The 23,920-nt window shown below is 37.4% G+C and overlaps 1 protein-coding gene across 1 annotated transcript in view; it reads left to right on the top strand.

Moving 5' to 3' along the window:
• Nucleotides 1-23,920, top strand: part of ATP2B1 (ATPase, Ca++ transporting, plasma membrane 1) — a 117,929-nt gene that overhangs the window by 51,193 nt on the left and 42,816 nt on the right. The window contains exons 3-5 of the mRNA XM_011933534.1: nucleotides 12,283-12,480; nucleotides 19,609-19,863; nucleotides 19,953-20,078. Of these exons, the coding sequence (XP_011788924.1) occupies nucleotides 12,283-12,480; nucleotides 19,609-19,863; nucleotides 19,953-20,078 (579 nt within the window). The remainder of the gene's footprint in view (nucleotides 1-12,282; nucleotides 12,481-19,608; nucleotides 19,864-19,952; nucleotides 20,079-23,920) is intronic.

Raw genomic sequence — 23,920 nt, 5'->3', positions numbered from 1 at the left:
TGGCCAGATCTCAGCTCACTGCAAGCTCCGCCTCCCGGGTTTACGCCATTCTTCTGCCTCAACCTCCCGAGTAGCTGGGACTACAGGCGCCCGCCACTACGCCTGGCTAGTTTTTTGTATTTTTTAAGTAGAGACGGGGTTTCACCGTGTTAGCCAGTATGGTCTCGATCTCCTGACGTCGTGATCCGCCCGTCTCGGCCTCCCACAGTGCTGGGATTACAGGCTTGAGCCACCGCACCCGGCCTACAATTTATTTTATTAAAGATGAGAAATTATTAATGTAAAATTTTAATGTATATTAGTATATATTCCAAAGCCAATTCTACAGAAATTAAGCAAAAGTATTTTTCTTCATTTCCTGAAACATTTTATGCCATGCTATTGCTTAGATGATATTTAATGTAATAGCAAAATGGCTTTTACAAAATTAAGTAACTTTAAATTATATTTTAAAATTATTAAAAACCTTTGTAACCTATGTAATTCATTGTGAATTGTTAATTATTTTAATGATAGGTATTTACTTTGATTTCTCTGAAGTAACATGATCTTGAGGAAGCCAGAGTCAGTATTCACACGTGTCTCAACAGGGCTTCTTTAGACTATTTGGAATACGTTCTTTTCCTGCAAGACCTGTTAACTCTTCAAGGTTTTCTGGATCTTTTCAAATTGGAACCACTAGAAGCGTCAGCTTCTTAGTTATACCTTAGATATGTTATACCATTTTAATGTAGTTGGGTTTGATTACTACAAGATCAATCCCAACTATTAATACATTAAGATGGTGTTGCATATCTAAGGTATAACTAAGAGTATCAGGAACAGTTCCCATGGACTTGAATAGACAGTAATTTGACAAAATTGATTGCATACCTAAGGTATAACTAAGAGTATCAGAAACAGTTCCCATGGACTTTAATAGACAGTAATTTGACAAAATTTGAAGCTTGTTCATTATGCAAACTGACCTTGAGATATTATAACATCTTAGAGATTTGTACATTAGTATGTTGTTCTCAGCTGGTAGATCTGTTAATTCAGCTTAACCATTAAAATCTCATGATTTTATCATCAAGTTGATAGGGGACACTAACAGTAAGGAGCCCTCAATAGAACAACATAGTTTGTTTATAAAAGCAATATTGAGCTTTAGTTTCAAATCTTCACTCAACTGTACTTCCCCCTAACCTGTACTTCCCCTAACCCTAACTTGCATTTCTCTATTAATCAAAGTTCTTGTCTTCTGATAACTGAATACCCCACCACTTGAAAATGAGAATGCCTTCTCATTTTTATAGACATGATTTCTCATTAGTTTGCACTAAATTTCTTTCATGCTATTATTGAGCGGTGCCTTTTAAATTGGTTTAATTAGTGAAGTTAAGTTAACTGAAAATTTTGCATCTAGTACAGTGGTTTTTAAAATTTGAGAAGGGGGTAGTTATGTACCCTTTTGACAGTATGTTGGAAGCTATGGATAATCTCTAGAAATACCCACTTACCACTCAGAATTCTATGTGAATTGTTGCTGCTTTGGGCTATTAGATAAATTGATGCATTATTATCCCCTCTTTAATTCGTAGAAAGTGTTTGCTCGTGTTCTTCCTAGTATTGTGAATGTAATATTTGCTAAAATTTGTATAAACTATTGTCCTCACTGTTTATATATACACAATTTGTTTTTTTGAAATGATCTTTTAAAAATAATGTGAGGCAAGCCATTTTAAGCATTATACTTATATTTACAGTTGAAAATACAAATGAAAACAGCAGTGAGGTGGCTCACACCTGTAATCCCAACACTTTGAAAGGCCAAGGCAGGAGGATTGCTTGAACCTAGAAGTTCAGGACTGGCCTAGGCAATATAGCAAAACCCCATCTCTGCAAATAAAAAGATTAACCACTGTGGTGGCACATGCATCTCTGCTATTCAGGAGGCTAAGGCAGGAGGATCACTTGAGCCCAGGAGTTTGAGGCTGCAGTGAGCTATGATTGCACCACTGCACTCCAGCCTGGGTAACAGAGGGAGACTCTGTCTCAAAGAAACAGCAGCAGCCTTCACTAGAATGTTATTTCCAAAGAATCTTCATAGTTTTAGTTTAACTTAGTAGAAATAATTCACTCAGAAACATTTTGTCACTGATCAAGCATACAAATGTTAATAAATGAAACATGACCAGGAATAAGCAATTAGGAGTTTGTATGTCCAAGGAAATGAACTAGACAGCAAGTACTCTTTTGTTAGAATAACCTGTTTATAGTCAGGGAAAGTGAGAATTACAATGATTCTTCAAAGTACATGAATTTCAATTAGGTAAAACTGAAGTTGTCTTACCTGTCCCTTTAGTTCATTCATTTATTGATGACGTATACTTTCTTCAGACTTAGGATATTGATTGTCCTGTGTTTTATATACTTCCCCTAAAAAAGGTGGTGGGACCTGGCAGTTACTAGAAGGCAGTTGTTGGTGTATAATTAAATCATCACAATTTTAGAGACTTTATGTAAGAATATGTGCATCTTAGAATTGCTGAAATTTTGTAGTATTTTTTAGTATCTGCCATGCAGTAGGCATTTTTCTAGGCCCTGGGTATATATCCATGAATAAAACAAATATCTCTGCCTAATTTTCACATGTTCACATGGGGAGACAGTTCACAAGACAACTAAATGAAATGTGTAGTGTGTTGGCGATACATGTTTTTAAAAAAATGAGTGGAGAAGGGAAATCAGAAATATTGGGGGTGTCAATATTGGATTTCTGTAAATTATGGAGGAACAACCCAAGACATTTCTTAGGCAATAACCACAAAAATGATAGGTTATCCTCATGATGGATAACACTTTTTGTGCCAGATTGGCTATTAGCACTTGAAAATATTAAAATAAGTAAATATTTTAACAAGTTTATCTATTTTACAGCCAAAGAACCCTCAGCACAAAAAAGTTAAACAGTTTACCCAGAGTCTCACTCTGGCTCCAGTCTTATTCTGGCTTCACAGACCATGCTTTAACCACCTCATTGTGTGTTGCATGTTACAAAAGTTCAGTTCACTTAGCTTGTAAAAGAGTTGCAATATGAAGAAAGAGGTAGCTCAGTCTTCTCAATAGTAATTTTCGATAGGGAAAAAATATTTTGGAATTACATGGTGAAAAAAAATTTGGTTTAAAGTTCTGCTTATCAGTTTGTTCTTTATTTAAAAAACATACCCTGGCCAAATATGGTGGCTCACACCTGTAATCTTAGCATTTTGGGAGGCTGAGGTGGGAGGATCATTTGAACCCAGGAATTTGAGACCAGCCTGGGCAACATTTAAAAAATAAGGTAAAAAAAAAAATGAGCCAGGAGTGGTGACACACGCCTGTGGTTCCAGCTACTCAGGAGGCTGAGGTGGAAGGATCGCTTGAGTGTGGGAGGATCGTCTGAGTCAAGGCTGCAGTGAGCCATGTGTGATCCCATAAAAGAGTGAGACCCTGTCTCAAGAACAAAAAGAATGCGGTATTCAATAAATTGTATTTATGTGATTCCTTTTTGTTTTGCCCATTTATCACTTGTTTTCTAACAATATGTTTTGAAGAATATCATATGCATATCGCATGCATATGATACTGGTCAATAGGAAGTGTTTTGACCAGATGTAATTTTCATATTAAAAACTTCCCAGTGGTTCTGATTTACCATCCTAACTTCTAAAGAAATTGGAAATATAAATTGCAAGGTGAACTGGAATGGAGGCTTGTAACTTCATATTTTTGGCTCTCTTAGGGAAAGCATCTGTCTTACAGTCCTCAAAATCCAAGAATGCACTTTTATACCAAAATAACCTGCTTCTAACATCCTAACTGCATAAAATTACCTTCACAGTTTTTTTTTCTTCTGTATCTTTGTTGTTTTCCTGCATTGACTTTCTTATTCATATTCTAAATCACATTCCTTGATCCTTATATTTTTACACTAGCTTTTGGTGTATCTTTCATCTCTTCGTGGTCCTGTGTTATCTATGTTATATTTTATATTGGATGGTAGACTTTTCGATCATAGGGTTTCTGGTATATAGGCCTCCAGTCCTAGGATCTTGTTTGTTATTCAGAGTTCTACATTAAAAAAGGAATTCATGTTTTTAAATGAATTCATAAAAATGAAAGGCAGGTGCCAAGTGGTATTCTGTAAGAGGCATGGCTTCATGGACTTGTAAAGGGCAAGAAAGCAAATGAGACACTGAGCTTTTAAGTGGTGGTTGCTGAAATTAGGTCCAGGATTTTCTCCTGAGCTTTAGTTTTGAAAGCCCAAAACACACACAACCCGGAGTGTTGAGCTGGTTGCTTGTCAGTCTCCCCCACCAAACTACGAGCTCTTTGAGGGCAAGTGGTAGAGAAAGGCATCCTGAGTCATTTCCCTTTGTATTCCTAGTGCACAGTGACATAGTAGGCATTTGGGAAAGAATGTGTAAGTTTGACTTGAGAAGAGTGTCTCTTAAATTTGCAGTTAGGGAAGGGATCGCCTCCTCTTTTGAAATTGAGAAAATCATGAGAATATTAGATTGTTTCCCAAGAAGAATAAACATAAACGTAAATTTTTATGTACTTTCTTGGTCTGCATGTTTTCCTGTGTCCCTCACTTAGAAAAGTCAGGTTGGCTGCTGCTATAGGTCCACCATGATGCAGACTGTGTTAGTCCATTTGTGCACTGCTATAAAGAAATACCTGAGTCAGGGTAATTTATTAAAAAAAGAGGTTTAATTGGCCTCATGGTTCTGCAAGGCCGTACAGGAAGCATGGCATCAGCATTTGCTTGGCTTCTGGTGAGGCCTCAGGGAGCTTTTACTCATGGCAGAAGGTAAAGTGGAAGCAGGCACATCATATGGTGAGAGAGGGATCAAGAGAAAAAAGGGGGAGGTCCCAGATGTTTTTAAACAACCAGATCTCATGTGTCCTAACTGAGCAAGAACTCACTTATCACCAAGGGGATGGTGCCAAACTGTCCATGAGAAATCTGCCCCCATGATCTAATCACTTACCGCTAGACCCCACCTCCAACATTTGGAATCACATTTCAACATGATATTTGGAGGGAACAGACATTCAAACCATATTATTCCACCCCTGGCCTCCCACCCCCCTCAAATCTCATGTCTTTCTCACATTTCAAAATACAATCATGCTTTCTCAATAGTGTCCCAGAGTTTTAACTAATTCCAGTATTAATTTAAAAGTTCAAAGTCCAGAATCTCATCTGGAGATGAGTTCCTTCCATTTATGAGCCTGTGAGATCAGGGACAAGCTATTTACTCCTAGATGCAGTCATGGTACAGGCATTGGGTATACCTTCACATTTCAAAAGGGAAAAATCAGCCAAAAGAAAGGAGCAGTAGACTCCACAAGTCTGAAACCCAGCAGGACAGTCAATAAAGTTCCAAAACAATCTTCTTTGACTGCATATTCTGCATCTAGGGCACACTGATACAAAGGGTGCAGTCCCAAGGCCTTGGGCAGCTCCGCCTCTGTGGCTTTATAAGGTAGGTGCAGCCCCTGTGGCTCTCTCTTAGGTTATAGTTGAGTGATTGAGGCTTTTCTAGGGTTAGGATGCAAACTGTCAGTGGCTCTACCATTCTAGGATCTAGAAAACAATGGCCCCCTTCCCACAGCTCCACTTGCTAGTGCCCTGGTGGGGCTCATTCTGGGGGCTCCAGAGCTACAATTCCGCTTGGCACTGCCCTAGTAGAGTTTCACTGTAGGGGAGTTTCTCTGTGCCTAGGGCCAGAGCCCCTCTTGTGGCACCAGGGCTTTCTGATATTTCCTTTGAAATCTAGGGGAAGACTGCCAAGCCTCCGCCACACTTGCATTCTGAGTATCTGCAAACTTAATACCACATAGAAATTGCCAAGGCTTATGGGTTGTGCCCTCCAGAGCTGTGGCCCAAGCTGTTCATGGGACCCTTTGAGCGAAGGCTGGAGCCAGAGCAGCCAGGATGCAGGCAGCAGTGTCCCGAAGCTAAGCAGGACAGCTGCACCCTGGGCCTAGCCCTTGAAAGCATTCTTTCCACCTAGACTGCTGGGCCTGTGATAGGAGGGTCTGTCCCAAAGATCTCTGAAGTGCCTTTGAGGCCTTTTTCTCATTGCCTTATCTGTTAGCACTTAACTCTTTTAGTAATGCTAATCTCTCTAGAAAGTGACTGTACCACAGCCCACTTGTTTTCCTTCTCTACCACAGGGCTAGGCTGCAGATTTTCCAAACTTCTACCCTCTGCTTCACTTTTAATTATAAGTTCCAACTTCAGGTCATTCCTTTGCTCCTGCATCTAATAGTAGGCTATTAGAATCAGACATGCCAGTTCCTGAATGTTTTGCTGTTGAAAAAAGTCTTCTGCTAGATACCCTAGGTTATTTACTCTTAAGTTCAAACTTCCACAGATCCCTCAGGCATGGACACAATACAGCCAAGTTCTTTGCTAAGGCATAACAAGGGTGACCCTTGTTCCAGTTCCCAATAAGTTTCTGATTTCCATCTGAGAACTTGTCAGCCTGGACTTCAGTGTTTATATCTCTGTCAGCATTTTGGTCACAACCATTTAACCAGTCTTTAAGAAGTTTCCAGACTTTCCCTCATCTCCCTGTCTTCTTCTGAGCCTTCCAAACTCTTCCTCCAGCCTCTGCCTGTTACCCAGCTACCAAGCTGCTTCCACTTTTTAAGGTGTCTTTATAGCAGTGCCCCACACCTCAGTACCAATTTTCTGTGTGTGTTCATTTTCGTATTGCTTTAAAGAAATACTTGAGACTGGGTAACTTATAAAGAAAAGAGATTTAATTGGCTCACAGTTCTGCAGGCTATACAGGAAGCATGGCACTGGCATCTGCCTGGCTTCTGGGGACGTCTCAGAGTGCTTTTACTCATGGCAGAAGGTCAAGGAGGAGCAGGCACGTTACATGAGAGCAGGAGTGAGAGAAGGAGGAGTTCCCAGACTCTTAACCAGATCTTGCATGAATCTACTGAGCAAGAACTCACTTATTACCAAGGGGATGACGCTAAACCATTCATGAAGGATTCACCCCCATGATCCAATGACCCCCACTAGGCCCCACCTGTAACATTTGGAATCACATTTCAACGTGAGATTTGGAAGGGATAAACATCTTTACCATATCACAGACATGCATACATGTACATGTAATATAAACACAGACACATATACATATGATATATGCACAAATACTGACAAAATTTCTAGTACAGAATTTGTTAAGACTGTGGTATGTGCTGTGTGTTAACTGAGATTGTCAGTTAAATCTACCTTCATCCAACATTCCAGTAAATTCCCCCCACTTTATTTCCTAAATTGGGACATAATTTTATTAGTCCCTGCAATTGGGATGCTACATTTTCTTGTAAAACCTTAAGATCTTAATATAAATGATATTTTATTTTATAGTATGTTCTTTTCAAATATAAAGACAGTACTTCTGAGCTATTATCTAGTCATAGAATAAATACAGACTTTTATTACTCCAAACAGTGATGGAGTCAGACCCCAAAAGCGTACAATTCTGAGGCTACTTTTGATGTGTTTTGGTTGTATCTTCTCTTTGTGAAGCTAACTGGGCCATGAAAAGATCAATTCCATGCATGACCTTGGCCTCATTGCCACTACTCTACAATTAACTGAGCCAATTGGGCAGAAGGTTTCTCATTATATGTTTTATAAGTTATTCCTAATAATTTGGTATCATTTATATTTTTTAAAACTAGGACCAGTAATTTCTTTGCCATTTCTACCAGCTTAGCTATATCTCATACTTTACTTTCTCCCTTCTTACAGTAGAAGCCTCTTCTTGGATCTGCATTAGACAAACATTGCAGCCCTGAATTCCATGGCCTCTGGCCTCTTCGAAGGCTTACCTGTGGTATTACCCTTCGTCTCCTGTATCATCAGTGTTGTCTTCTCCACTTGATCATTGTCATTAAGTCACTTGTCTTAATGTCTGTCACCTACTTTTAAAAAACAAAATGCAAATAAAACCCATTTGAACTCATCTTTACTGATTTATTTCTGCCCACTGGATCACACTCTTGGAAAAAGTTATCTATACTTACTGTCGCCACTTGCTCATTCCCACTCTCTGTTCAGCTCTTTTCTAATCAGACTTACTTCCACACCAGTGCACTGGAATATTCCTTACAAGGTTATCAGCCTCTATCTAGTGAAAGAAAGTGTTCCATTCTCTGGTCTGTTACTCAGCCTTTTAACCTCATTTGCCATAGTCAGCCACATCATCTTTTTAAAACCTCTTTTCATCTCTGGGCTTCTGTAGTAGTACCTGAACATGTTTTGTTTTGTTCCGTTCCCCCCTCCCCTGCCTTCCTTGCCTCCCTCACTGGCTGTTTCTTCTTGGGTGCCTTGCACTCCTCTTGCCCTATTTGAACATCAGTGTTGGGTGCTCCAACGCTGTAGCCTCAGCCTAGCTCCCTTCTTATCTGCTTTAACTTTCTGAGAGCTCTCATTGGGCTTGTGGCTCCAGAATCAATATAATTGATGACTCTGGCTCAGACTTCTCCTTGAGTTCTGAATATGGAGAACCAGCCGTCTACTAGACTTGTTTTGTTTAAATCCGTGAAATGGAACCATTAACTCCTCCCTGCCCTTTCCTCCTAATTCTTCAATTCTCAAAATCGCCTGTCTTGGAATATGACTACCATCCACCCACTTAAGTGCTTGGAGACCCCGCCCCCTCGCAAAAAAAAAAAAAACAAACTTCTTTTCCTTTCATCCTACATCCAGTCCTTAAGTACGTTGTCTGATCTCCTTCCAAAATACCTGGCAAATCCACTTATCCCCTTCTGCCTCCACTTCTAAAACCGAAATTCAGACACCATCATCTATACTTTATAAGCAGCAGCCTCCCAACTGGCCTTTTTCCTTCACTCTTGCTCTCTTCAGTTTCCTTCAGATAGCAATTTATGTGATTTTTCTAAAATCCAGAGTAGTTACCACTACTCTGCTTTAATGATTTTCACTGCACTTTAAGGTGAGAATGCCGTTATCCTCTCCCTGGCCCCCATGTTCTTACCTTTGGTCACTTTTTCCATTTGACCCTCTCTTCTTTACTCCTGGGTCACTGGGTTTTAGCTACAGTGGCTTTGCTTCTGGCTAGTAAATCTTCTAATCTTGTTTTGATCTCTGGGCTTTGTATTTGCTTTTGCGCTACTGGGAATGTTCTGCTCGAAAGTCTTCTCATCCTTGACCCCTGGAGGTTCAGACTGAAGCCAAATGTTAGCTCCTTAGAAAGACTAAAGTAGCCCAGTAAGAGAGTTCTAGTGGCCCTTTGTTGTCTTCATTGTACTTGTCTGTAGTTATTTTAATTGTCTACTGTCTACCTCCAGAATAGTATAAACTTATTGAATGTTCTTGTTCACACTGATTCCTCAGCATGTAGAACAATCCCTAGAAGTAGTAAACATTCAGTAAATATCTATTGGGAAACAGACTGTTGTTACAAAACTGTTCATTTTATTATATTTAGCTTGTGTAAGTTTATTATTAATAGAAATTAATTGTCCCCCAAATTGAATTAATTCATTACTTTAGTGTTCAGTTTATAATTTGTGTTCCACTTAAGAGTTGGCCTGTTTATGATTTATGAACTGTGTATACCTTCTCTTTTGGTTCTTCAAAACAACCTTGTGAGTTTGACCAGCTGATATTAGTGCCCTCCCTTGACCCCCAAAGAGTTAAGTGACTTGCACAAGATTTCAGTAGGTGAACTGGAACCTAGGTCTTCTGCTTCCTGTACTAGATAGTTTTATTGGTGTGGTGTCCTAGGTGTGTGCTTTTGTGTGTGTTGGTAGTTTAGAGGAATTATAATAGCATTTAAGACCTTTACTTCCCATACTCTCTTCAAGATATGTTTTAAAGCTATCTTAAGCTCTGTGACTGTTCTTTTCAGTGGTAACAAAATATTGATCCCTGTTATAACCAATATAAGTTAAGATTTGGCCAATTATTTTTTAGTGGTGATAATTATTAGGTGTTACAGGTATGTCATATGTATTCAGTAAATGGTAGTCTTTATACACTGTGAGTTAGGCTGATACAACCACTATCTCCATTTTTTTTTTCTTTTTGCTAATAAGAGCATTCAAACACAAGACAAGACAAACCTACCCATAGACTAATCTCGTCCTTATTACTGCAGTCCTTTGCTGCCTTGCTTTCCATTGACTCTGTCTGAAAGATTAGAGCTCTTTGGAAGTTTTCAACTGATAAGTCTTTTTTTTTTTCCAACTGAGAAATCTAAAATACTTTCGATACTGCCCAGTATGGACCCTGTTATAGTTGCTAGTGAGATAGTTTTCTGAAATCTTTGAATCTTGTTGAATCCTTCAATGAAGTAGATAATTACTTTAAAGCTGTATGTTCATTTCTCATTATTTATTCTAGTAATGTATTTATATTCCCTCTTCTACTCTTTGCCTGCCTGAGCAGTGAGATTAATAGTTAAAGCACTTAAAGCTGAGAGTCTTACAGTAATCTGCTGTTTTCCTGTCTTCCTCCTTTGATGTTCTCTTGGAATAGGCTCTTGCCAAAAAACACAAATTGAAGTTAGATTTAATATGAGAAATCAAAAATGATATTACCCTGTTTATCTCTGCCTTCTTCTCTAGCATTCTTTTTCTTTCTTTCTTTTTCAGAAGCAAGAATCTTGCTCTATTCCTCAGGCTGGAGTGCAGTGGCGTGATCTTGGCTCACTGCAACCTTGGCCTCCTGCGTGCAAGTGATTCTCGTGCCACAGCCTCCTGAGCAGCTGGAATTATAGGCACCCACCACCATACCTGGTTAATTTTTGTGTTTTTAGTAGAGATGGGATTTCGCCATGTTGGGCAGGCTGGTCCCGAACTCCCGACCTCAGGTGATCTGCCCACCTCGGCCTCCCAAAGTGTTGGGATTATAGGCGTGAGCCACTGTGCCTGGCTTCTCTAGCATTCTTACACAGACTAAGGAAAAATATCATTTGTCACTGCTGTCTGTACTGTTACACTCCCTCAATAATGTACATATGTACACACTTTGCATTGCATTAACTAATCGGCATATATCTGGGTTTGACGGGATCAACAAGGTTAAAGACTTACTCGGTAGGGTGAAGGAATGGCAAACTGGATGTTCATCCCACTAGCTCTGTCTTAACCTTCTCATATCTTTCTAATTCATAGTCTAAACAATAAATGTTACATCCTACAATATATGTCCTACAGTATACCTTTTACCTTAAGTGACAATAGGTATATTCAACAGCGCCACCTATCACTTCTAAGAAAGATCATCCTAAGTATCCTGTTACGTGGCTTTGCGAGTCTTTTATCAATGTAGCAGAGACATTTTAGAGAAGCCTTTAGAGCTTGTGATAGATTAACTTTTCACTGTTATTCAGCAAATGAGAGTAAAAAATCAGACTTCCACTGTTGTCTAGGGTGCAATAACTAAACCAAATCTATGTCTGTATCTATATAACTAAACCAAATATACATACATATATATACGTGTGTATATATATGTGTGTGTGTGTGTATGTATATTTATGTATAAACTTCCCAGTTTTGTGAGGGCAATATCTTAAGGTCAGGGAAATGTTTAACTCCAATATGAAAACCATCGAACTGTCATAACAGTTCTGATTGCTAACATATACAAGATGGTATAAGATAGTATGATCAGAAATAAACAGTGTTGGCCGGGCATGGTGGCTCACATCTGTAATCCCAGCACTTTGGGAGGCTGAGGCAGGTGCATCACCTTAGGTCAGGAGTTCGAGACCAGCCTGGCCAACATGGGGAAACCCTGTCACTACTAAAAATACAAAAATTAACCAGGCATGGTGGCATGCACCTGTAGTCCCAGCTACTCGAGAAGCTGAGGTGGGAGAATCGCTTGAACCTGGGAGGCAGAGGTTGCAGTGCGCCGAGATTGTGCCACAGCACACCAGCCTGGGTGACAGAGCAAGACTCTGTCCCAAAAAAACCAACAAACAAAATAACAAACAAAAATAAGCAGTTGGGAAAGTGAAAATTCTTAGTCCAGTCCTGACTTATCTACTTAAAGTGTTCTTTTAAAGACCTGCACATGTTTTTCAGTGATTTAAATTCTGTACACTTAAAGCATGAAAGTAAACATTTTGGTAGGGTCTTAGGAATTGCAATCTAGAGTGATAAGTTAAGGTATTTTGAATAAAAATATATATTTTCATTTGTAAGAAGTAAAACTGTTCACTGAAATTTGTTTCTTTTTATTAGGTTTAAGTGGAAACCCTGCAGATTTAGAAAGAAGAGAAGCAGTGTTTGGAAAGAATTTTATACCTCCTAAAAAGCCAAAAACCTTTCTTCAGTTAGTATGGGAAGCATTACAAGATGTCACTTTAATTATATTAGAAATTGCAGCCATAGTATCATTGGGCCTTTCTTTTTATCAGCCTCCAGAAGGGGATAATGCACGTAAGTAAATGGGGGGAAAAAAGACATGTCTGATGCTAGCTCAGCTAATTCATTTAGTTAATGCATAATAATAGCTGGCCAGCATTTATTGATGTTTGCTATGTGCTAGGCACTGTTCTAAGTACTTTAAGTATATTGTCTCAGATAATTTTCACAGTAACCCTATGAATTAGATTGTGTTACCTCCCTTTTATAGTGAGGCACAGAGGTGAAATAACCTATCCATATATGCTTACTCTGTGTCTGGCACAGACCTATGCCACGTATATGACATGGTCCTTGCTATCACAGTTTTTAAATTTTTTAGAACACTATACTATGAAACAATTTTAGTTTTTAATTTTTGGTTTCTTTTGGAAAATGTCATTATGAAAGCAAAATTCTATTCTCTTCCCAAATGCATTACTAGTCAAGTTCTTCAAGTATTTTGCTATATACACTATTTGGATAATTTCCTTGCTATTATAGAAAATTTCCTTGCCATTATACTATAGGTTGAACATCACTAGTATGAAAATCTGTGCTGCTTTGAAATTCAAAATTTTTGAGTGCCGACATGATGCCACAAGTGGAAAAATTCCACACATAAGTACTTACCACAAATTTTGTCTCATATACAAGATTATTTTTAAAATATTGTATAAAATTACTTTTAGGCTATGTGTATAGGGTGTGTATGAAACACAAATTCTTGTTTAGACTTGGGTCCCATCCCCAGGATATCTGATTATATATATACAGATATTCCCAAATCTGAAAAAATTAAAACATTTTTGGTCCCAAGCATTTCAGAAAAGGGATACTCAACCTGTGCAGAGGATCCTAACCAGCAGAGAAATCCATTATAGCGTGGTAGATTTGCTTTAACGTGTACCTACAAATGTTTTTTCCTCCTATCTTTCTGTCCCTTTGTCTTTTAAATCTTTTTCTGCCTTTTAAAAAATTTATTTAAAATTAATAATTCTGCCGGTAGATTATGTAACTGGCAGGAAATCTAGCATGCATTTTGGTTACTATATTTAAGTAGCTATAATACAAAATAAACCAATAGTATTTTATGTATCAAAAGGCTGATTCACCAGAATATTTTTGTTTGTGAAAGTTTCATTCCTATACCCTTTCGAGTTGTGAAGAGATACTTGCTAACTCTAAAAGTTCGGTAGGGTAATTATGTTAGTCTGTTTGCATTGCTGTATAAGAACACCTGAGACTGACTAACTTATAAGAAAAGGTTCTGCATGCTGTACAGGAAACGTGGTGCCAGCATCTGCTTCTGGTGAGGGCCTCAGAGAGCTTACAGTCATGGCAGAAGGCGAAGCAGGAGCAGGCAGAACACATGGAGAGAGAGGGAGCAAGAGGTGGCCTGGAGGGGCCAGGCTTTTTAAAGGACCAGTTCTTGGTGCCCTCCCCACCATGGGGAGGGCACCAAGCCATTCATGAGGGATCCACCCCCATGATCCAAACAGCTCCCCCTAAGTTCTGCTATCAACACTAGGGATCATTTCAGCATGAGATTTGGAGGGGACAAACATCCAGACTCTATCAATGATTATGTAATTATTTAGAAGATGTACCTAGGCTCATGTAAGACTCTATTCTTTCTCTTTAAAGAAATTTGGACACAGCATAAACCAGTTTATCTGAGATTAGTATAGATCAAAGTTTCTTAGCAGCAGCACGACTGACATTTTGAGCAACAAAATTCTTTGCCGCCGTATTCATCCTGCACCCCACCCCAAGTGAGGCAACCAAAAACATCTCCAGATTTTGCTGTATGTCCCATAGGGAGCAAAGTTGCCTCTGGTTGAAAATCCCTATAGATAAGAAGGGATTTAGACAATATTCTTGTCAGTGTTGAGCTAAATTATTTTTAAACTTTTTTTTATTTTTACTAAATAAGTAGTACCTATTTTACTGTTTAAAAATAATAATGGGGGTGGGCAAAGACAGTCCAAATAAAATAATAATCACTGGAAATCCCACTTCTTTTTTTTTTTTGAGATGGAGTCTCGCTCTGTCACCTAGGCTGGAGTGCAGTGGCCCGATCTTGGCTCACTGCCAGCTCTGCCTCCCAGGTTCATGCCATTCTCCTGCCTCAGCCTCCTGAGTAGCTGGGACTACAAGTGCCCGCCACCACGCCCAGCTAATTTTTTGTATTTTTAGCAGAGATGGGGTTTCACTGTGTTAGCCAGGGTGGTCTCGAACTCCTGACCTTGTGATCCGCCCACCTCAGCCTCCCAAAGTAGAAATCCCACTTCTTAGAGATTCTTGCTATACCCAAATCCTTTAAGATTTTAAATATGTGTCCATGTGTCTATGAGCACTCATATATGTAAATGTATGATGGTGCATAGATATATGTGTGTATCTGAAAAGGGGGGGGTCATATCATCTTAAGCAACATACAGCTGATTTTTTTCAGTTTTCCACCTATCTAGCTGTCACTATCGAATATTGGGTATTGGTTTTCTAGAATTGAGTTAGCAGATTAATAAAAGCTTTTTACTTTGAACAATTTAGTTTTCTTAGAAAACAAAAGAAAAATACTTTCAAGAAGTGGAGTTTATTACCAGCAAGGTCCAGGACAAATCTTTTTGGAATTCAAACTGCTTCCTTTGTAAGATGTAGTGACAGGTCCTTTCCTGAATTTGTTAAAGTAGATACAGGGTATTAAAATCCAACTGAAAAGATCATCTAGAGCTGTTGGTATTGTAAGGCCCTTTTAAAAGAGTCAGAGTTCACTAGAAGTTCTTAATGAAACATACAAAGATTTTTTGTTCCATGGTGAAAAGTTATTTAGTATTTGCATTTTTTATTTTTTATTTTATATATATATATATTTTTTTGAGATGGAGTCTCGCTCTGTCGCCTGGACTGGAGTGCGGTGGCACTATCTTGGCTCACTGCAACCTCCACCTCCAAGGTTCAAGCGATTCTGCTGCCTCAGCCTCCTGAGTAGCTGGGACAATAGGCATGCGCCACCATGCCTGGCTAATTTTTGTATTTTTAGTAGACACGGGGTTTCACCATGTTGGCCAGGCTGATCTCAAACCCCTGACCTCAGGTGATCTGCCCGCCTCAACCTCCCAAAGTGCTCAGATTACAGGCGTGAGCCAGCGCTCCCAGCCTTGCATTTTTAAAAATCGTTTATTAGTACACTACGTGTATCTTTTTGTCATGTTACATGTCAACATTGAGGTGTAGTAACTTGCTTAAAAGGAATCTATTTGTAAATCTACAGTCATAGAAATCTAAATGATCAAAATGTCTTACTAATATTATTTAATGTGAAAATATATACTATAGCCCAAACCATAAATAAATCTATAGTTACTGGTATCTGCACTTAACAGGGGTTCTCAAACTTTTTGGTCTCAAGACCTCTTCAAACTCTTGAAGTATTGAGGACTCCAAAGAGCTTTTGATTATATGAATTACTCCTGTAAATATTTAGTATATTCTAAATTGAAATGGAAAAAATTTTGAGTATTTATCAATGTCTTCTCACCACAAAAAAAGGTAACTATATGAGGTGATGGATATGTTAACTGATTGTGGTAATCTTTTCACAATATATACCCCTATCAAAATATTTTGTCATATACCCTAAATATATGCAGTTTTGTCAATCATACTGCAGTAAAGCTGGACAAAATATTTATCAATGCATTTTTAAATAATAATCTATTGTGTATTCACATAGATAACATTTTGATGAAAAGTGTACCCCCAATAATGGATTTTTAAATGAAATAATGTAAAGAGTGGTGTCATATCTCTTTAATGCCCAGCTTAATTAAAGATAGCTTGGTTCTCCTGTTTCTGTATTTATTATGTCACATTATCACATGCAATGTAATCTTTAGAAAATTGTATTATACATTAATGAAATATGAGGCCAATAATTATGTCTTCAAATTATGAAAATAGGAATCCCCCTCAGGTTTCACGACAGCACTTTGAGAACTATTTCTCTATACTATTAATGTACAAACTTGATACATCATCACCCAAGGAATAGCTCAACTAGGAGGTTTTAACATGGAATATTTGCCTTGTGGTAGAGAATATTGACTGAATTTAGATTGTGCATGTCTCTCAGTTGAATATATTTACAACAGAACATCTTTGATAATATAGATTTTTATTATTATATTTGAGCTTGGACTTTACTGAAAACATTGTTAAAATTCTTTATTATTTATACATATATATAACTAAGCTATTGTCATTTTGTAACTTTGATCCTTTTTCCCCTATAACTCCTCTAAAAATTTGTAATCATTGTCAGTAGGAAAGGATTTATATTTTGTACCATCTATTTCAAGATTGTTTTGGTCTTATCCATATGATATAGAGAACTATATGTGAAATGAAATATGTCATTAATTTGTTTCCATTTCTCTTTTGAAATATTCAGTAGTTTAGTGATGGATATCTATGTCACATTTAGAACTGAAAATTGTATAATTGTCCGTAATTCTTTCCCCTCCTTAACCTCTGTTGCATTGGACTTTAAACTTTTTTGGTTATTTACTCTATCAGGAAAAAAATGAGCACATACCTCCAAATGATGCATTTATTAATTATATTTATAACTATAAATTATATATTTTCAGCATATAGAAAAATAGAAATTGAAAGTAAAAGATAAAGCTGGGCACAGTGGCTCATACCTGTAATCTCAGCACTTTGGGAGGCTGAGGCGGGAGGATTGCTTGAGGCCAGGAGTTCAAGGCCAACCTGGGCAACGTGGTGAGATCCCATCTCTACAGGAAATTTTTTAAATGAGCTGGGCATGGTGGCATGCGCCTTGTGGTCTAAGCTACTTGGGAGGCTGAGGTAGGAGGATTGCTTGAGCCCAGGCGGTTGAGGCTGCAGTGAGCCACATTGACACCACTGCACTCCAGCCTAAGCAACAAAGTGAGACTTTGTCTCCAAAAAAAAATTAAAATTTAACGTTTGCTTTTTTCTTATAGCCATAAAACATTATTGTTAACCTGATTTAGATCTAAGTGGTTAATTTCAGAAGTTGGCTTTAATGTCTCATAGCTAAAAAGAAACACAACATTATATAAATCCAAGTGGGAAAAGTGTAGTTACTAAATCGTACTCATTTTCATGATACCTACCCACCAGTTATGCAAAGGTATTTGTTAAAATATGACTGGTAAATTCCATTGTCTGATGTCAATATGTTGTTTTTGTATGCTATTATAAAGTATTGCATTTTTTGTGTAATAAATGACATCAAAACCCAGTAAAATGCTTCACTTGGATAATATGTTAGCTGTTTCCAAGTTGGTGAACGTGGTCAGCATATGGTGTTCTATCATGTGATCCTGAGTCCAGAGTTGCTCTCATTCGGAGTTAATCTCCTGTCTTCTGGCTAGAGGGAAGAATGGAGCGGGGAGAGTCATTCTTACAGCCTTGACTGTTAAACCAAATGTAAATTTTTAAATCACTTAACTGGTTATTATACATAATGACACATGGTGATTTCTTGAGCTTGAAAATAATTAAAATAGAAATTCTGGTATTTGGGTTGGAGGGGGTTCTGTTGGATTATCCTGCTTGTACCTCACATCGACAATTGAATCCTGCTTGTGGTTCTCAGGATATTTTTTGTAACTGTTCACATCAAGTCTTCCATTTCATCCCCAATTGATCTTACTTCATTCCCTGTCTTCCCTCCCAGATTGCTTTTTAGTCAGCGCCCTCACACCTCACATGTTTTCTTCAATCTGTGCTCGCCATGCTAGAACACGCTTTAATCATTTCTAGTGTCATTTATTTACTCATTATTTTCTTCTGAATAATCCTCCTGCTTTGTCTGTTTTAAGAGAACCAGTGGCTTTCAGACATTTCAATTCAATTCACAAAGAAATAATTTCACATAGCAACCCAGAAGCCTGTATTCCTTCATGTGAATTTATAAGTAATCAGCGTTTCAGGAAATAACACTTACCTTACTACATATATGTCCTTTCTATTTTGATTTGTTTCATTTTTCAGAATGCTGGTCATGAGCCACTGAATTGATTTTGGACTCACAACTAGATTACAGCCTGAAGTCAAAAAGCACTGTTCTGTTATTCTTCACCATTATTGACTATAGAGTTTGGCTCATTCTCCCCTTCCCCCCGCCACCTCCCCAATCCTTTTCTGATCTCTTTTCTGCCGTTTGTACTGACTTTAATCTCTCCCTGGATTTTTTTTTTCTTTCTTTCTTTCTTAGATTTATATGGTTTGTAGTTCACATGTCATGGATACCTCAAAGGGGTCTTCTCTGTTCACTGAACCTCAGTTATCCCTCTTTCTTATTTAATAGCACATCACTATGTTTTTCTTCATGGCACTTGTCGATATGTAAAATTATTTGTGTAAATTAATTATTTGTGTATTGTTATCTGAATTCTTCATACACCGTCCCCAGTCTGAGTATGGATTCCATGAGGAGAGAGAGCTTGTGTGTCTTATTCATTACTGTATTTCTAGCTCCTAAAATAGTGTCTGGCACCTAGCATGTGCTCAAATGGTTGGAATAACAAGTAGCACTTTGCTTAACTTTTCGTGTTATAAAAGCCAAGCTTTGATCACAGTTCAGTAAAAATGACATAGTAAATAAGCATGATTCTTGGGTTTCACATAATACTAACTTTTCATGTATATCTTGTCTGTCATATGTAGTAATTAATATGGCTGGCCCTTGGTTGAGTGTGAAGAAAACCTTAGCCACTGCTATACTTACTTTACCGGTGTCCTCACATTTAATCCTCACAATAACTCTGGAATAGCTGGTGGTATCATAGTTTGATGATAAAGAAACCAAGTCTCAAAAATAAGTAACTTGCCTTAGGACTGATATTTCATCTCCTTCACTGTCCTTACTCTTAACTAGTACCCTACCTAGACTGCCTCCCTTTCCTGAGATTGAGAATCTCAGAAGCAGGGAACTTGAAAGTGACGTAGAGTTCTTACGGAATGCTTTGAATTTAATAGAGTATTTATTGCTATAAGTAAAATTGATAAACATAATTAACACAAAAATGTGATTTAGACTTATTATATGTATGTTGTCATCAATTCAGAATCTTTTTGATAAGCATTTTCTTTCTTTCCAAATAGTTTGTGGAGAAGTTTCTGTTGGGGAAGAAGAAGGTGAAGGTGAAACTGGTTGGATTGAAGGAGCTGCAATCCTCTTGTCTGTAGTGTGTGTGGTGTTAGTAACAGCTTTCAATGACTGGAGTAAGGAAAAACAGTTTAGAGGTTTGCAGAGCCGAATTGAACAAGAGCAGAAGTTCACTGTCATCAGAGGTGGTCAGGTCATTCAAATACCTGTAGCTGACATTACTGTTGGAGATATTGCTCAAGTGAAATATGGTAAGTAAAAAGAGCAATACATCTGACACTAAACATAAAATTACCGTAATCTTGTTTATAGTTTAGTATATCATTGCTTTTTATTTTAGGTGATCTTCTTCCAGCTGACGGCATACTTATTCAAGGCAACGATCTTAAAATTGATGAAAGCTCATTGACTGGTGAATCAGATCATGTTAAAAAGTCTTTAGATAAGGATCCCTTACTTCTGTCAGGTAAACATTTCTTTTATATCTTTGAACACTTTCCTCTTTCGCAACTATGTACCATTGTAAGCAAACACCATTTTCCTAAGAGTCAATAATATAAAGAGGAATCTATTTTATGCTACCTTCTACCATTGTAATCCTTGGAGACTATTTTTGGTAAGCTGACAAAAACATTAGAAATCTTTGAATGCAGAGGTATATTTTGCAAATGAGGGACTAGAGTCCAAAAACTCAAGAGATTTGAGATTCAGTATTCGTGCTAGTGCAGTGATAAAACTGCAATATAGGCCTATTGATATCTATTGAGTTGGTGTGTTATTCTGTATCATTACTATTTTGAATGCCTATTGAAGTATAAAATTAAAGAATGATTATATGTTTAAAGCAAATTAATGAATTCTCTGTGATGCTCTACGAAGGACAGGTTTTTTTTTTCTTAAGAACTAGTAAAATCCTTAAAGTTTACCTAATCCAACTCCTTCATCTAACTGCTGAAGAATGTGTTTGAGATATAAACTATTTAGTATTATATGACTAACCAACAGTAGGTCTAGCAGTCACACCTCCATATAGTCAGAATTGAATTTGCAAATGGTTGAGATATGTTCTAGGGTTGGAAAAGGGAAGGATAGGTGAGGATACTGTTTGAAATGGAGGGTGATAGCGTGGCAGGCTCTTGTAATAGCGTCATTGTTATAGCTTGAACTAAGTTGAACTAAGTAAATATTAAATGGAAGGGGTGGTGGGAAAAATTACAAGTTTGCTTGCAAAACACTGAATGAGAGAAAGCTATAATACCACAAATTGACCCCCAAATCATATTAATTCTTTTAACTTTTAGGTTCTAAGGTTCCTGTTCTTAATTTCTCAGTATTCTATATGGAATTTATGAAATTGTCTGTCAGAACTGTACTTGTTAGATTGAATTTATACTAGAGTTTTGGGAAAGCCAAATGTAGCCTTCTACATGAAGTCTTCTGTCATTATCAGATGTTGATAGATTGTCAACATTTTATACATTGTTAGATGATTGCTGCTGAAACCAGAGTCAAACCTGTGATATCCTCAAAGGTGAAATAAGTTAGAATCACAACTTTGGAACAAAACCTAAGTTTAACCATAACTTTTTAAGATGTATAAATGCATGCCAAAAGAAGCCTATTGCAAAGAACCCGACACATTTATATTGGCCACAAAGTCTTATTGCAAAAAAATCAGAGTAATTACACTTATAAACACCATTATAAATAGGATAAAAGTTCCAATTCTAATACAGACTTACGTTTCATCAAAAAAAAAAAAAAAAAATCTTGAGATGTATATACTTTCAGTATCCTGTGCCACTTAGAACATTCACACCCTGTTTGGATTTTTCTTTGTATTGGTGTGCTTGTAATTTATACCAAATAGCCAGAAAGAACTTGTGATATATAAGTATATTAACTCATTCTACTTACCTTGCCCTGCTTCTAAGAAACTGTAGTTAATGTTAACCAAATAAAATCTATAACCTTTCCAAAGGAGAGGGAAGCTATGTAATCATACCTTACCATCACAGATTAACCAGACCACAATGTGTAACAAATTAAGATAGTCTCCTGTTTGCTATGTATACTGCATGGACTTTTATGTACATCTCACTTATTTACATAGTGCTTAGCTCTTCAGGTTGATTTCCTTTAACTGAACTTTGGTCCTTTCTGTTTTAACGGAGATGACTGGTAAGCTTTATGTAGACTCAGGTTCCTGACACACCGAGTATACCAGGAGAACTCTATAAATTTCCCACATTTAAGAAAAGACTGAAATAACTTTGTAGAGTCCCTTATCGCAGTATGGGTGGGAAAGTTTTTCTGCATTTATTTCCCTATTCCAAAAATGTACTAAAAAGCATGACATGCATTTATTTTTAAATTTACTCTCATGATGCCATCTCTGACTGCTGTTCTTGGCTTCTTAAGTTGAGATTTTTAAAAGCAGTATTCAGTTAGTGGTGGGGATATGACCAAGACTTAAAACTGTTTACTTTGCCTGAGCACATTCACTGCCAACATCTGATTACCTGTGGTAAGGCAAAATAGAACCTAAAACATTAGAGTCTGGAAAAAACCAGAATTGTTAAAAGAAATAAGTTGTCTGTTATGCATAATACTTACTGTTTCACTATCTTGAATTGTATTTCTTGTTTTCCCTGCACTTTCACTGGCAAAGAAGCTAATAACTAGTGAAATAATTAATATAGATTTTTAAAAGCAAGAAAGCAGAGGCCTAAAAAGCAATTTTGGACGAGTTACTCAGTAATTAATAGCCAAATATAGATTCTTAAATACTTGAGTAAGTACATATATTTTATGAACGTACTTAGCAAATACTCCTTGAGCATCAACTTGGTACATAAGATTGTGGTAGATGCTACGTTCACTATGCTCCAGAAGGTTGTAAATGACGAAACAAAATACAAATCAGTGATAACTGTAAAGAAGACTTTAGTGTTAAAAAAAAAAAGTTACTTTAAAGACTCCTTAAAACTAACAAAAAGATTAGAGGAATTAGAAGCCTTTTAGTGAATCAGGAAAAATAGAGAGATGTGGATGTACAAATTGGAGAACCGTAAGCAAACTTATCAGCATTATAACTAACGAAGAATATACTCTTTATCCTCTGACAGAACTGGACTAAATATTTGCCTTGACATTTAATAGTTGTATAACCTTCAGGCTGAGCACGGTGACTCGCACCTGTAATTCCAGCACTTTGGGGACTGAGACAGGAGACAATTATTGAGACCAGCCTGGGTGACACAGACCCTGTCTCTAAAAAAAAAAAGTAGTTGTATAACCTTGGGCAAGTTTCTAGAAAATTAGAATAGTAATGCCTGCCAACATGCAAAATTGTTTTGATGGACATAGTCAGAATTTAGTCCACGTTCTCATCTCTGATTCCTAGTTTTCTGTAATGAAATTTTGTGTTACAGTAGTGGATGAGTAAGTTTGTAAGATTGGGTTGGTCTCAAGGTGAGGACTTTGGACTCAATCCAGTAGACAACGAAGAATCAGAAATTTTTGAGCCATGAGAAGCATATGATGAAATCACATTTTAGGAAGATTAAAACGGATTTCAGGATAAACTGAGAAGACACAGAGACTAAGTAGGGGGCTATTGCAATTATGAAGATGGGCAGAAATGAAAGCTTGTGTTAGGTAGAGGTTGTGAAGTTGGGTGTGGGAAATGTGAAATTGGTTGTCATTGATACATATAAGCAGTGTTTTTCTCAGAGAAATGTCCCTCATACCTTAGGTTACAATTAATAATGAGCATTCATTAAACCCCTACAAATTCTAGGCAGTATGCTAAACACTTTACATTTATAAGTTTATATGAGAAATGTAAATCTCATTATATTTCTATGAATTGTACAGACAGGGAACTGAGTTGTTACAATTTACCTAATATTATATGGTAAGTGAGTAGTAGATTGAGCTTTGAACTTGGATATGACTGATTAGAGTTAAAACCTTAAGTATAAGAAATAAGTTTTATTTAATGTCTTACTAAGTTTATTTTATTGATCCAGACATGGTGGCTCACATCTGTAATCCCAACATTTTGGGTGGCCAAGACGGGAGGATTGCTTGAGCCCAGGAGTTTGAGACCAGCCTGAGCAACATAGTGAGACCCTGTCTCTACAAAATTTTTTTTAAAAAATTAGCAGAGTGTAGTGGCATGTACCTGTGGTCACAGCTACTCGGGAGGGTTACTTCAGCCCAGGAGATCCAGGCTGTAGTAAGCCATGTTCACACTGTTGCACTCCAGCCTGGGTGACAGACCAAGACCCTGTCTCAAAAAAA

This window comes from Colobus angolensis, unplaced genomic scaffold (assembly GCF_000951035.1).
Source record: "Colobus angolensis palliatus isolate OR3802 unplaced genomic scaffold, Cang.pa_1.0 Scaffold10, whole genome shotgun sequence".
Lineage (NCBI taxonomy): Eukaryota > Metazoa > Chordata > Mammalia > Primates > Cercopithecidae > Colobus > Colobus angolensis.
Note: the sequence above shows the minus strand (reverse complement) of the source record. Positions and strands in the feature narration are given on the sequence as shown.